This window comes from Haliotis asinina, chromosome 2 (genome assembly GCF_037392515.1).
Source record: "Haliotis asinina isolate JCU_RB_2024 chromosome 2, JCU_Hal_asi_v2, whole genome shotgun sequence".
NCBI classification, from domain to species: domain Eukaryota; kingdom Metazoa; phylum Mollusca; class Gastropoda; order Lepetellida; family Haliotidae; genus Haliotis; species Haliotis asinina.
In genome coordinates this window covers 19,838,850-19,853,967 of record NC_090281.1, presented here as the reverse complement: position 1 = coordinate 19,853,967, position 15,118 = coordinate 19,838,850, and the positions used below count along the sequence as shown (strand labels likewise).

Below are 15,118 nucleotides of genomic sequence, written 5' to 3'. Positions count from 1 at the left end.
TAACCATAGACGACTAAACAACATATAAACAACAGATATCAACAACAACAGAAAGTGATTTCTTATGAATGTGGAAAGGGTGATTTATTGAATTAATATTTAACGTCACATCGGCAATATTTCACATATTTGTGTGGCATATGTGACATTGAACCGGAATATATTTTTTTTAGAAAACCTGTCAACGAAGAACACCAACGCAACTAGAATGTCACAATTAGAATTAAAACTAGCGTGGAGAGTTAAAACTAACAGCAGTATCTGGACAATATGTGGAAAGGATTTTGTTGCTTCTATTTACTTGAATAATAGTACATTCTAACATTGTTAGGTCACATCGTCATGAACTTCCACAGGAACAATGTTCAACGATTACAAGTGGAACATTGGTAAGCAATAAACAGCACTGAAACATATCCAAATACACATGTGCACTGAAAGGGATGCACTGAAAGAGACGCACATGAGTCACTGAAGGCGTTATATGTGTCGGACAGTGCATGTACTCATCACAGCACTAAGTATTCACAAACAAAGCGATACTTGTTGTTGCACCTGACGTCATCCCAACCACCATTTATGTGCGGATTGTAACTTACGCAGTTACTAGCTTTTGAGTGTAGTGGTTCTCCTGGGTTCCAGTAGTTTGATGTCAAGGCCGAGCCATCTGCCCAGACCCAGGACTGTTCCGAGACCCTGTCATTCAGTCCAATCCATATGACTGAAAACAAAAGTAACAAGTGAATCTTCCCACTGACTATATGCGTCCACGTGTTGCTGAACATCACACCGGCCTTTGGCAGCGATTGTGAACCAATTTCAACACCATTAGCCAATTCATGCACGTGTATATTCAATTACGCCTACAAGAAGCAAAGGTTCTGCCATGACACCCAAGAATTCTCGATTCTGAGTGGTTAAAAGCAGGTGACTTTTCCCAATTGTTGCCTTTCAAACTGAGCTTTATCACACAAAACACCCATCTCTCGTCAGTCAAGACATCAATGCTTAAACAACAGATGTCGATAAAATGTTGAATGATGGATATGTCTAAGATATAACCATTTATCAAAAGTGACGATGTCTGTTCCAGAAGTACAAAATTCAGTATCACACATCAGGACAAATACTCATGAAAAATTGGCAAGGGCACCATTTACGCTCTGTTATACCCTTAGGCCCCATCTAAAGGACACTTGTACACAGAATGCATATTTTTCCTGTTTCAAGCTGGCCGATATCTCGATAATCATCCATGTGTTTTTACTTTGACATTTATCGACAGTTAAAGAGACATTTAGGGAGACAAAGAACTGTTCTTGGCTCTCAAGAACCAAGTTCCCATTTTCTTTAACATTTTCGGACGATTTCGCATTATATTTGGTGTTCAGTATATCAGTAAAGCGACCGTCATTAATGAGTATATATTTTGCTGAATCGCTATGACTTACCTCCATTCGAAATTAAAGATCTCATCAGGTCACGTGTTTTGTCATCATGGATAGCAATCAGATTGGCACCTGCTGAGGCACATTCCTGTTGGGCGTCCGTCCATTCTTTTGCCTCAGAGTAATACTTATAGCACTGGTCAGACAGTCTTGAGAAGTCATATCCATTGTCTGCTTTGCAACCACGGGCTGTACATGATATAATGCCTTGTTAGGTACGTAATGGCAATACATCTAATACTACGATAGGAAACTACGATGCATGAGACTTGTATTTTTCGATTTTCATTTATAAAATTATAAAGATTATTTCAAAAGTAAATTGGCTAACTGAATCATTCACCATTGGTGATACAGTCAATACGCTTCGAAGTAGGAAGGAATTTAAATGATTGGTGATCTGAACCCGTGTATTGTGTAATGTAGTTTGTGTTTCAGGATTCATGCTCTCTCCAGCATTATAGAGAGATTGTTCCTGAACCAGCTGAATAATTCTCCAATGGGTAGAGTTATTACATGCGAAACCTATTGACAGTGGTCTAGTACAGTTTTACGTTGCAGTTAGCATTATTCCAGCAGTAGATTTAGGCACCGTACCCATGTAGGGAATTTGACAAACTGACAAATTTCAATGTGAACCGTGTTCCCGTCATGATATGGCTGAAATACTGCCGATGTCACATTAAATCTTAACTGGCTCACTCACTATCTGTGAGGAATAGGTACATGAAAGGGAAGTGTTTTAACACAAACGCTAAAAAGACAAAACAAGAAAACTTTCAGCTGTGTAATGGTCAGATAATAATGAGAAATGTATGGCTCACGTCATGGTCAAAACGTTTTAAAACAATCGTTTGCATAGTTTGATTGAAAACAGATCAAGCAGAGTGCGGAAACTGGCATTTGCAAACTATACTCGCATTTGCAAAACGTAATCTTCAAAGGGGGACAATACAGATTGATAATCCTGAGCTCTTTTTGACAGTTTTGGAGAGCAGCCTAGCCATGCTAAAGGACCTATCTCAAACCCCACGTAGTAGATGAAGTCTATATCTGGCGTGTCCCATCATGGTATAGCTGGAATATTGTTAAATGCTGCGCAAAACCACACCTATAACCATTCACATATACAAACGAGAGTTGTCAAACGTGTAGATGCGCCTTATATCTACCTTTGTCAATAATATAGTAGCCAATGTTGAGTGCTTCTTCCAGGTCACCTCTATGGTACAACTGATCCTTCAGTGTGTTGGAGAGGTAGCAGTGCCTGTCGCGTTGGTCATAGAAGTAAGAGTTACATCTAATGTCCTCCAAACACCTCGCAGAACATTCAACACGAGACATGGACACGTTCACTATGATGGCGTCAGAAGATATCAGTTGAGTAAATTCCAAGAAAAAGTTAACTGACAGACACGGGAAACAGGACATCTTTACTTGTTCTTGTCGCCTTCTCTGAGAATGGTAAATGTTGTCCGGAAACTGACGCACGAATTATTCAAAGCTTTAGTAATTGAATTGATTTTCGGAACGTGGTTGCGTTCGTTTACTTTACAGCACGAAACTACACAAGCTTTACGTAAGAGATGTCATTAGGGAGAATCAAATTCTACTCATCAATTCTGAAATAGATACAAATACATTTATTGAAACTGTGCCTTCCTTAAGGATTGTCAACTGAAAAATAATGTCTGCTTTACCCATCCGCGTTTCCTTGGAGCACGAGGATACTTCTCTACTATTACATATTGCCTCTATTATTCTCTATTATTACATAGTTCCAACACACCTTCACGTAACTGGATCTTAAACATATTTGATCATGCATCCTGTGATGCCTTTGTCATTGTGACAGTGGTTGAATATGTTCGGGCTTTTCTCTACGTTGTATTTTTCAATGCCTGTAGTACGAACTGTGAGTCTGAAGACATTGTCAACTGTAGCAAATTGTATAATCATCGTTGTCGTTCAATGCTTTTAAAGTTTGATTACCTTCAGACTTTCTTTGCCTGACACCCTCTGTAATACGTTCGCATCCCTTGATGAAAAAAAATAATCTTTTCTGGTATTGATTGACATGAAGAGTTACAAGAAGAGAAAATCGCAGTTGAAGTGAATAAGTAAATGGGTCAAGATTCACATCGGCAACATTTCAGCCATATCGTGACTAAATTAGTTCGACATTCATAAGACGTGACTAAATTAGTTCGACATTCATAAGACAGCCATGTAACATATAAAACCCTGTTGACGAAGGACAGTAAAAGCACCTGATTATCACAGGATGAGTTAAAACTAGCTAGCTGATATCTTTAAAAGGAGAACAATGTAATGCTTTTTAAAATGCAACAATCAAATGAGAACTAGTACTGGTATTGTTCAAAAGATTCTTCATAGTTCGTGATTTAAAATAGTTCTCCCATGTGATGGAATGCTCCCCACAGTCAAGCGAGACGTGTTTGGTGAGTGAGTGAGTGAGTGAGTTACGATTTAACGTCACATCGGCACTATTTCAGCCATATCGTGACGAGAACATTCATCAATGAAAACGACTATTGTGTCCATTATAAAACCTGTCAACGAAGGACAGTAAAACAACTAGGATATCACAATTAGCATTAAAACTAGTGTGGAAAGGTAAAACTGATGTTATATGGACAATACAATATAAAAACAGGCTATAGATCGCCAACAACAGAAGGTAGATCACCACACTAGGGACCATGGGGACTTACAGTACCTGTGCTACCTGCATGGTCCCTAGTTGGATTTACACCATCCCCTCAGCCGCTGGCGATTGTAAGAAATTTAGCCAAAATTAAAATAACACAAAGACTACACTTAAAAGTCCTGGAAAGTATAAATTTACTTTGAAAATTTTGGGACTTACGGACCCTCTCAGGAGGACAATTATTTTACAATACTTCAACCCCCGTTGAGGGTACAGCCACAGATGATCAATGTTCCTTATATATACTACCAACCATTAAAATACAACTATCTACAAAACATATCAATTATAATTCAACAAGGAAATCAATTTCCCTTAAAAAACCAATAATTAAATGAGTATTGACTGTGTTAAAAAGATCCGAAAGTGTTTTTACATTGAAATATTTATCCCTTATGATGGAGAATTCAACACAGTCAAGCAGGATATGCTTGACCGTGGTTCTCTCATCACAAGGCATGCAAAATGGTGGATCTTCACCCTTCAACAGGTATGCATGGGTAAACCTTGTATGACCAATACGACATCGTCGCACAATGACCTCTTCAAATCTGGACTGACAACCCAAGTGGGTATAACCAATGTAAAGTTTTATTTCATGTAATTTATTGATACCCACTTGGGTGTCCCACTTCTTCTGCATCAGATCACGGACATAAGATCTAATTGCAGTTTTATAATCACTGTATGGAATAAGAAGTGGAGTCACAGATTTGTTGAGTGCTGCCTTCGCAGCAATGTCAGCCAGTGTATTCCCTGAAATACCTACGTGGCTAGGTAACCAACAGAAGACGATGTCGTATTGGCCAGTTGCAAGATCATTATACATTTCAATAATTTCAATTAAAAGTGGATGTTTGCATGACAAATTTTTAATAGCCTGAAGGCAAGAAAGAGAGTCTGAATAGATTATATATTGCCTACGCCTAGGGTGTCCCTGAATATATTTAAGAGCCGTTAGTATGGCGTTTGCTTCAGCAGTAAAAATAGAGCTGTTATCTGGTAGTCTAGAAGATATTGTTCTAGATCCAATGACAGTGGCACAAATCACTGCACCACCGTCCTTGGACCCATCTGTAAATAAGGGTTTGTAATTGCTATATTTAGTTTTTAATTGATTATATTCTTGTTTATATTGTAGTTCATTAGTTTCTGATTTTTTAAATGAAGTCAATGTTAGGTCAACTTGTGGCCTAACCAATTGCCAAGGAGGAGAAGAACGAAGACGGGAGGGAGCTATGTTTTCCAGCCCAATGCCGGCCGAAGAAAGAAAGGGTTTAATTCTGTGTCCCAGAGGTGGAACAAGAGAAGACGTCTTGTCGTACAAATCCTCATAAAGTGGATTGAACACACAGATATAGGCAGGGTTAGATTCATCTGAATATAATTTAGTCATGTATTGTAAGGCTAATTTAATACGACGTTGTGTAAGAGATGGTTCGTCGGCCTCAACATAAAGACTGTCAATAGGTGAAGTTCGGAAAGACCCAAGGCAAAGTCTTAGACCTTGATGGTGGACAGAATCTAATAGTTTCAGGTTGCTTTTGCAGGCTCCACCATATACGATGGAGCCATAATCAAGTTTTGAACGGACCAGTGATCGATATAGTTGTAGGAGGGTAGCCTGATCCCCTCCCCACTTTGAGTTGGAAACAACTTTCAACAGATCGAGTGCTTTCAGGTATTTGGCTTTTAGGGATTTAATATGCGGCAAAAAGGTTAAATGGGAATCGAAAACTAGGCCCAAGAACTTGGCCTCCTTTACAACTTTAATGGGAGTGTCACTTAAACATAGTTCAGGGTCTTTATGCGGTTTATATTTCCTACAAAAGTGTAGACAGTTAGTTTTCGACTTTGAGAATTTGAAACCGTTTTCAAGACACCATTTATTTATTTTATTTAAACACAACTGTAATTGTCGTTCAATAGTATGCATATTTTTACCACAACAGGAAATATTAAAATCATCCACAAAAAGCGATCCATCAATTGAATCATTTAAAACCTTAGATAAACTATTGATCTTAATGCTAAATAAGGTCACCGACAAAATACTGCCCTGGGGAACACCCTGGTCCTGATTATAATGATCAGACAGGGTTGAACACAAACGGACTTGAAATTGCCTGTCTTTTAAAAATTGTGATATAAAAAGAGGCAAACGGCCTCTCAAACCAAAATCATGCAGATCCTTCAAAATGCCATGCTTCCAGGTGGTATCATAAGCCTTTTCAAGATCAAAGAAAATTGATACAGCATGTTGTTTGTTGACTATAGCATTTTTAACGAAGGATTCTAAACGTACCAGATGATCAATGGTACTATGATTTTTTCTGAAACCACATTGAATATTTGTGAGAAGGTTATTGGTTTCAAGATACCAAACTAGTCTATTATTCCCATACGTTCCATGGTTTTGCAAACACAGCTAGTTAACGATATTGGTGTATGATCCTTACCAGGTTTTGGTATTGGAACTACAATGGCATTTCTCCATGAAGTAGGAAATTTTCCAGACGTCCATATTTGGTCAAATAGATCCAAAAGTGTCATCAAACATGATTCAGGTAAGTGTTTTAGTAGCTGGTAATGTATATTGTCATCACCTGTTGCAGTGTCATGAGCTTGCTCAAGAGCCGTATGGAGCTCATGTAAAGAAAACACTTCATTGTAATCTTCGCCGTTATGTGAATCGAAATTAAGCTTTAACTTTTCCTGTTGTTTCTGATATCTCTGAAACTCAGGGACATAATTCGCCGACGATGAATTCTTGGCAAGAGTTTCGCCAATTTTATTTGCAATTTCAGATGTGCCAGTAATTAAATTATCCCCATCTTTAAGATGGTGAACAGCAGCTTTTGAACCTTTACCTTTAATTCTTTGAACCATGTTCCATACCTTTGATATTGGTGTACATGAATTAAGTTTGGACACATAGTTCCTCCAAGATTGAATTTTATTTTGTTTGAAGGTGCGACGTGCCTTCGCATTGAGTATTTTAAATTTATTCAAGTTGTGGACAGTTGGGTGACGACGGAAATAATTTTCTGCCTTTTTTCTCGCTTTTCTAGCTTGTCTACAATCTGTATTAAACCATGGTTTTCGTACATGTGGAGTCGTAGAGGACTTAGGTATACACTCATCAGCTATTTCATTTAAAATGTCAGCAAAGGTTTGAATGGGATCGGTTATATCACTGAAACAGCCAGGTCGCAGTTTCGATTTACAAATAGTTTGGAATAAAGGCCAGTCAGCCTTCGAAAAGTTCCATCTTGTATGTGATGGAGAAGCAGATGGAGTTAGTTCTGAGAGAATAGTCGGGAAGTGATCACTTCCACAAAGGTCATTATGAACAGACCAATCAAATTCATTCAGTAAAATAGAATCTGCAAGAGACAGATCCAGAGAAGAATAAGTTCCACTTGCAGGATGCAGATATGTACTTGAGTCATTAAATATGCACAGATCATTACTGGAAATAAAATCTTCAAGTATTTTGCCTTTAGTGCTAGTGTTAGTGCTGCCCCAAAGTGGGTTGTGACCATTAAGATCACCCATAATAACACATGGCTTCGGGAGTTGATCATAGAGTGATTGAAGTTCAGTCTGTTGAAGTGCAGATGAAGGTGGAATATAGAGAGAGCATAATGTAAATGCAACACCGAGAGTAAGTCGTACTGCCACAGCTTGGAGCGAAGTTGTTAGTATAACGGGACTGTGAATAACATCCCTCCGTACAAGTATAGAAGATCCTCCAGAGGCCCTGTCACCTAGAGGGGAAAAACAATGATAGGCTTTAAACTGGCGCAAAGTAAAAATGTCCGTCTGTTTCAGATACGTTTCTTGTAGACAAAATACTGATGGTGTTAGATCCTGGACTAATAGCTGTAATTCATTAAAATTAGTCATAAGACCTCTACAATTCCACTGTACGATATTAGCAGGTTGACTTATCTTTTAGGTGGAATGATAGGGGATCTGCCCCTCACTTTCTTCGAGGGCGACAAGCTATGTGTCCTGGGACAGGAGTTTTCGGACACTTCCATGTCCTCTAGTGAACCGTATTTGTTATAAATCTTGATTGGATTTTCTGAACCCTTTTGAGGTCTGCCACTTTTTTTCAATGATTCTGTTCTTGGTTTATGAATACTTTGAACAGTGTGTTTAGAATTGACTTTAGTTCGAGTTTGTTGGTTGGACTGAGATAATGAATGTTCCCCGGATGAAGAATCTTGATTAGAAGACTGTGATGGAATGTCTGGCTGGATAACCACGTTATTTCCAGAGTTCACAGTCTGGGTAGACTGTTCAGGTGTCAGTGGCTGAGGTGTGTTGGTTTTAACCCTTGTCAAGTCGGTCTGACAATGTATTGAGGAGGTGGGTACTGATAAGGTGTTTACCTGTGGGTTTGTGTCCGAAGATGTCCTGGCAACTGATGCATATGAACCACTTGGTGCTGTTGATTCAACGATGTTTTTGGCATCAACAAAGCTAATATTTTGGGTAAATTTGATTTTAGTAATTTCCATTTGTTTTTTCCAAATTGGGCAGTCTTTTGAAAAGGAAGAATGATTTCCTGTACAGTTTGTGCACTTCTTTATGTTACTGGTACAGTCTTCTGTAACATGGCTAGTTTCACTGCAGTGGCCACATGTTATTAGTTTTGTACAGTTGTTAACACCGTGTCCATATTTTTGACATCTAAAACATCTCAAAGGATTTGGGATATAGATGTCAACGGACATATTGCTGTAACCAACCTTGACTGACTTTGGAGGATTCGGTGAAGAGAAAGCAAAGAGGTAAGTATTTGTCTGAATGGTTTCATTGTTTCTGCGGGTAGTAAAACGCTTGACAAATATTACTCCCTGATCTTTCATTTCAGAAGCAATGTCTAACTCAGACATAGCAGCCAACAGTCGATCCCTGTCTCTGATTATACCCTTGCTGGTATTTAGTGTTCTATGGGCAGAGACTATCACAGGAACTCCAACGAACATATCCGTAGATAAAAGGTTGATAGCCTACTGTTTTCTGCTACATTCAATTAGAATGGATCCTGAACGCAAGTGTTTGATGTTTTGTACCTCTCCAGCTATTCCGTTGATACCTTTAGAAACCGCAAAAGGATTAAGTTTTAAGGGAGTCTTATCCGGAGTTTCCATTATAAAAAATCGCGGCCAATGATCAGTAGAAGCACCTTGTCGCTGTTCTCCAACATCATCGAGTGGACGTTTTGTTTTTTTGGGGGGGTTGTTTGGTATTCCATGTTTAAGACATATTTGTTCATCACCCGAGCTCCCCACCCACCACGGAGTATCGCAAGGACAATGCTAAAAACAAGCGGATCTCCAGCTTGCAGCACCAAGGATACCCAGGTGATATACTCCAGCAGAAAAATTAAGAGATTAATGATTCTACCAGATTGGCCCATGAGCCATCGCCTTCTGGCATAGGACTCTAGGCAAAGTTCACGATAAACATATCAAAGTCAAGTCAAATATTGTTCCAAGAATAAGAGTGCCAAGACCATACATTCAACAATTCCAAATAAAAATTCTGTGCTGTTGTATATAATCCATGCACAGGGCTTGGCATGACCAGCCGATTGGTTGAATCGGGCCCATTCAACCACCCGGCTAGGTGAAGTAAGGGCCGAAGTGGTGTGTTGGGCAAATGAAACGCAGTTAAAAGCCCATCTGCCCTCAACCACCAGGATCCCGTCCTCCACCGACACGGGACGCAACCCACGGCAAACAGGTTGCCCAATTTAGTCGCCTCTTACGACAAGCAATGGGGTGCTATGGACACATTCTGTCCCGGGTCCACGCAGGAGAAGAGCACTTAGCGTTACCCAGCACCCACCACGAGGAGGTGGCTCTTCATGGGTGCCAGACGTGTTTGGTCGTGATTCTTTCATCACATGGGGCACAAAATGGGTGAGTGAGTGAGTGAGTGAGTTAAAATTTATCGTCACATCGGCAGTATTTCAGCCATATCGTGACGAGGACGATTTATTATGAAAATACATAGTAATTAATGGCACACATTTAAAACTGTCACAGAAGGACAGTAAAACTAACTAGGATATCACAAAGAGGAATTTAAAACTAGTAAGTAGAACTAAAACGGTATAACTATTTTTGGGGACAATACTATATAAAAATGGGCTATAGATTGCCAACAATTGAAGGTAGATCACCACACAGGGGACCATGGGGACTTACAGTACCTTCGCTACCTGCATGGACCCTAGCTGGATTTACACCATCCCCTCAGCCGTTAGCAGTTTAGATACATCTAGCCATAATTATAAATACAGATATGCTACGATTAACAATTGGAAAGTTGAAATTGACTGTGAATGATTGGGGACTTATGTACCCTCTCAGGAGGACAATAATTTTACAGTACTTTAACCCCCCTCGAGGGTACAGCCACTAACAATCTGAAGTACCAATTCAAACTTTCAATAATAAAATATTTAGCTATTTACAATTCATTTAACAGATCTACTTCTTTTAAAAAACCAATAATTAAATGAGAACCGATATTGTTAAAAAGATCCCTCATAGTTTGTGTTTTAAAATAATTATCCCTTGTGATGGAATATTCAACACAATCAAGCAGGACATGCTTGACTGTGATTCGTTCATCACAAGGGATACAGAACGGAGGATCTTCACTTTTCAATAAATATCCATGAGTATATCTAGTGTGGCCAATGCGACATCGCCGAATGATGACCTCCTCAAATCTGGACTGACAATCCAAGTAGGTGTAACCGATGGAGGATTTTATTGCATGTAACTTATTAATACCTACTAGGGTGTCCCACTTCTTCGTGAGATCACGGATATACGATCTGATGACAGCTTTGTAATCAGAGTAAGGAATACGAAGTGGTGTCACAGATTTGTTGAGTGCTGCCTTGGCAGCAAGATCCGCCATTGTATTTCTAGAAATGCCTACATGGCTTGGTAACCAACAAAGGACGATGTCGTATTGGCCAGTTGCAAGATTATTATACAATTCAATAATTTCAATTAAAAGTGGATGTTTACAAGATAAGTTTTTAATAGCCTGAAGGCAAGAAAGAGAGTCTGAATATAGTATATACTGTTTATGTTTAGGGTGTCTTTCAATATATTTAAGAGCTGTTAATATGGCGTTTGCTTCTGCTGTAAAAATAGAACTTTCATCTGGTATTCTAGAAGTGATTGTCCTGGATCCAATGACAATGGCACAAGCCACTGCATCACCGTCCTTGGACCCATCAGTAAATAAGGATTTGTAAGTGCTATATTTAGTTTTTAGTTGATAATATTCTTGTTTATATTTTAAGTCATTAGTTTCTGATTTTTTATGTGCAGTTAATGTTAGGTCCACGTGTGGCCTAACCAATTGCCAAGGGGGAGAAGAAAAAAGACGGGAAGGCGTTATGTTGTCCAACTCAATGCCGGCAGCAGAAATAAATGGTTTAATTCTGTGGCCTAAAGGCGGAACAAGAGAAGTTTTTCTGTTGTACAGTTCCTCAAAAAGGGGATTAAAGATGCAGTTATAGGCAGGGTTTGACTGATAGGAATGTAATTTTGTCACGGCGTTGATCAAGGAATGGCTCATCAGCCTCGATGTAGAGGCTCTCAATGGGTGACGTGCGAAAGGAGCCAAGACAAAGTCTTAGACCTTGATGATGGACTGAATCTAAAAGTTTAAGGTTATTTTTGCAAGCTCCACCATATACAATTGAGCCATAGTCAAGTTTAGAGCGGACGAGTGATCTATATAAGTAAAGGAGAGTAGTCTGATCCCCTCCCCACTTTGAATTGGAAACAACCTTTAACGAGTGCCTTGAGGCATTTAGCTTTAAGAGATTTAATATGTGGCAGAAATGTTAAATGGGAATAAAAAATTAAGCCCAAGAACTTGGCCTCCTTTACCACCTTAATGGGAGAGCCATTTAAGGTTAGCTCTGGGTCCTTATGAGGTTTATATGTTCTACAGAAGTGTATACAATTAGTTTTGGATTTAGAAAATTTAAATCCGTTTTCAAGACGCCATTTATGTATTCTATTTAAACATAACTGCAGTTGTCGTTCAATTGTATGCATATTTTTACCGCGACAAGAAATATTAAAATCATCCACAAAGAGTGATCCATCTATTGAATCATTTAAAACCTTAGATAAACTGTCGATTTTAATGCTAAATAAAGTGACGGATAAAATACTGCCTTGTGGAACACCCTGATCCTGATTATAATGATCAGACAGGGTAGAACCCACTCGGACTTGAAACTGTCTGTCATTTAAAAAGTTGGAAATGAATTGAGGCAAACGACCTCGTAAACCGAAGTCATGTAAATCTCTTAAAATGTCATATGCCTTCTCAAGATCAAAAAAGATAGACACAGCATGTTGTTTATTAATTAGTGCGTTTTTAACAAATGATTCCAAACGCACGAGGTGATCGACAGTACTTCTGTTTTTACGGAAACCACATTGGATATCTGTGATAAGGTTATTTGTTTCCAAGTACCAGACAAGTCGATTATTTATCATGCGTTCCATGGTCTTGCAAACACAGCTAGTTAGTGAAATGGGCCTATAATTGGTAGGATCCGTATGATCACGTCCAGGTTTAGGAATTGGAACAATTATAGCATCACGCCATGAGGACGGAATCTTCCCAGAAGTCCAAATATTATCAAAAATATTTAAAAGGGTCTCTAAACAGGATTCTGGTAGTGCTTCAGAAGTTGATAATGTATGTTATCAGCTCCTGTAGCAGTGTCATGAGCCTGGTCAAGTGCAGTATGAAGCTCATGTATGGAAAAAGTTTCGTTGTAATCTTCCCCATTATCTGAACTGAAATTTATAGCCTTCTTTTCTTGCTGATTTTGGTATTGTTGGAATTCAGGTACATAATTAGAAGAAGAAGAATGTTTGGCCAACGTCTCACCAAGTTTATTTGCAATATATTCCACACCTTTGATATCGGAGTACGTGAATTAAGTTTGGAGACATAATTTCGCCAAGACTGGCGCTTGCTTTGCTTGAAAGTACGTCTTGCTTTAGCATGTAAAATTTTAAATTTGTCTAAATTGTGGACCATGGGATGGCGACGGAAATAATGTTCAGCTTTCTTCCGTGCCTTTCTAGCCTGTTTGCAATCATTGTTGAACCATGGTTTTCGGATGTGAGGAACTGCAGAGGACTTAGGAATACATTCGTCAGCTATGCTCTTTAGTTCATCTGAAAAGCATTTTATGGCATCAGGAATATCATGAAAAAGTTCAGGTTTGAGTTTAGCAGTACAAATAGCTTCATATAAAGACCAGTTAGCCTTTTTAAAATTCCATCTTGACGAAGGAGGAATATCAGATGGATTTACAGGATTTAAGATTGTTGGGAAGTGGTCACTTCCACAGAGGTCGTCGTGGACAGACCATTCAAATTCATTCAGTAGGTTAGAGTCAGTAATAGACAAGTCAAGAGCCGAATATGTTCCTGTGCCAGGATGTAAATATGTATGTGAACCATCATTATAAATGCATAAATCGTTATTCGAGATGAAATCCTCCAGCAATTTACCTTTGGTGTTAGTATTAATACTACCCCAGAGTGGGTTGTGGCCATTTAAATCCCCCATGATTAAACAAGGTTTAGGTAATTGGTCATAAAGAGCTTGAAGATCAGACAGTTGACAAGGTGATGTTGGCGGTATGTACAAAGAGCATAGAGTAAAAGCAACCTGTAATGTAAGTCGTACTGCAATGACTTGGAGATTTATTTTAAGGGGTACTGTGCTATGAATAACATTGTTTCTCACCAGGATAGATGCTCCACCAGAAGCCTTATCTCCTCGAGGAGAAAAACAGTGGTATGTATTAAATTGACGGAGATCAAAATTATCTGTCTGTTTCAGATGGGTTTCCTGTAAGCACAACGCTGACGGTTTAAAATCTTGGACTAGTAATTGTAAATCAGTCAAATTGGTTTTAAGTCCTCTACAGTTCCATTGTATGATAGGCGAGGATATCATTTCTTCGGAGGATGGACGGGTGATCTACCCCTCAACTTCCTTGAGGGAGACAAGCTATGTGTCCTACCATGGCTATGGTCGGACACGTCCATGTCCTCAAGGGATCCAAACTTGTTAAAGAGTTTAACAGGATTGTCCGCTCCCTTCGGAGCTCTGCCACTGTGACACTTTTTGATAGTTTCAGTGGATGGGTTGTGTTTGTTTTGTGCAGTTTGTTTGACATTTTTGTCTGATTTGGCTCGTTGATCTGACTTTGATAATTGTTTCTGTGATGTAGTTGGGTCCATATTACAAGATACCATGTCCGTTTGTAAAGAAGACATCGTTTGTGAACTTGAATTCTGTTTTTGAGGCCTCACATGGACTTCGGCAGGTAATAAAGTAGGTGCTGACGTCCTTGTCCAAGTGTAGTCAGTTTGACAACTGACAGAGTTACATGAAAAATGTTTCGATTGGTATCCCTGAAGTGAAGCGGAAACTGTGGCGGAATATGTCTGACCAGGCTGTTCTTGTGCAAGCACAATCTTCTTTGCTTCAGAAAATGTAATCTTCTGTTCATGTTTTACTCTGGAAATTTTAGACTGCAGCTTCCAAGTTGGACAGTCCTTAGAAGATGATGGATGGTTACCAGAACAGTTGACACAAACAGGGCTTTTGTTACACAGATTACCATCTTCGCAATTTCCGGCACAACGATGACACGCTGGTGGATTATGGCATGACTTGGAGCCATGACCATACTTTTGGCATTTGTAACACCTCAAGGGGTTAGGAATGAACGTCTCAACCCTGAGGTGAAAGTACCCAGCCTTCAGTGATTCGGGATGGTTTGGAACGCAAACTGTCAACAGATAAGTGTTTGTTTTAATGATTTCATTATTCTTTCTGACAGTGA

At 39.1% G+C, this 15,118-nt stretch overlaps 1 protein-coding gene across 1 annotated transcript; it reads right to left on the bottom strand.

The window, feature by feature from the left end:
- Positions 1 to 509: 509 nt before the first annotated feature.
- On the bottom strand, positions 510 to 2,879 carry LOC137271623 (snaclec 5-like). Its single transcript, XM_067804060.1, has 3 exons — positions 2,621 to 2,879; positions 1,452 to 1,637; positions 510 to 721 (listed from the first exon to the last, which is right to left on the bottom strand). Exons 1-3 carry the CDS (start codon positions 2,877 to 2,879, stop codon positions 510 to 512), a joined length of 657 nt encoding a protein of 218 aa, XP_067660161.1.
- Between the last annotated feature and the right edge of the window lie 12,239 nt (positions 2,880 to 15,118).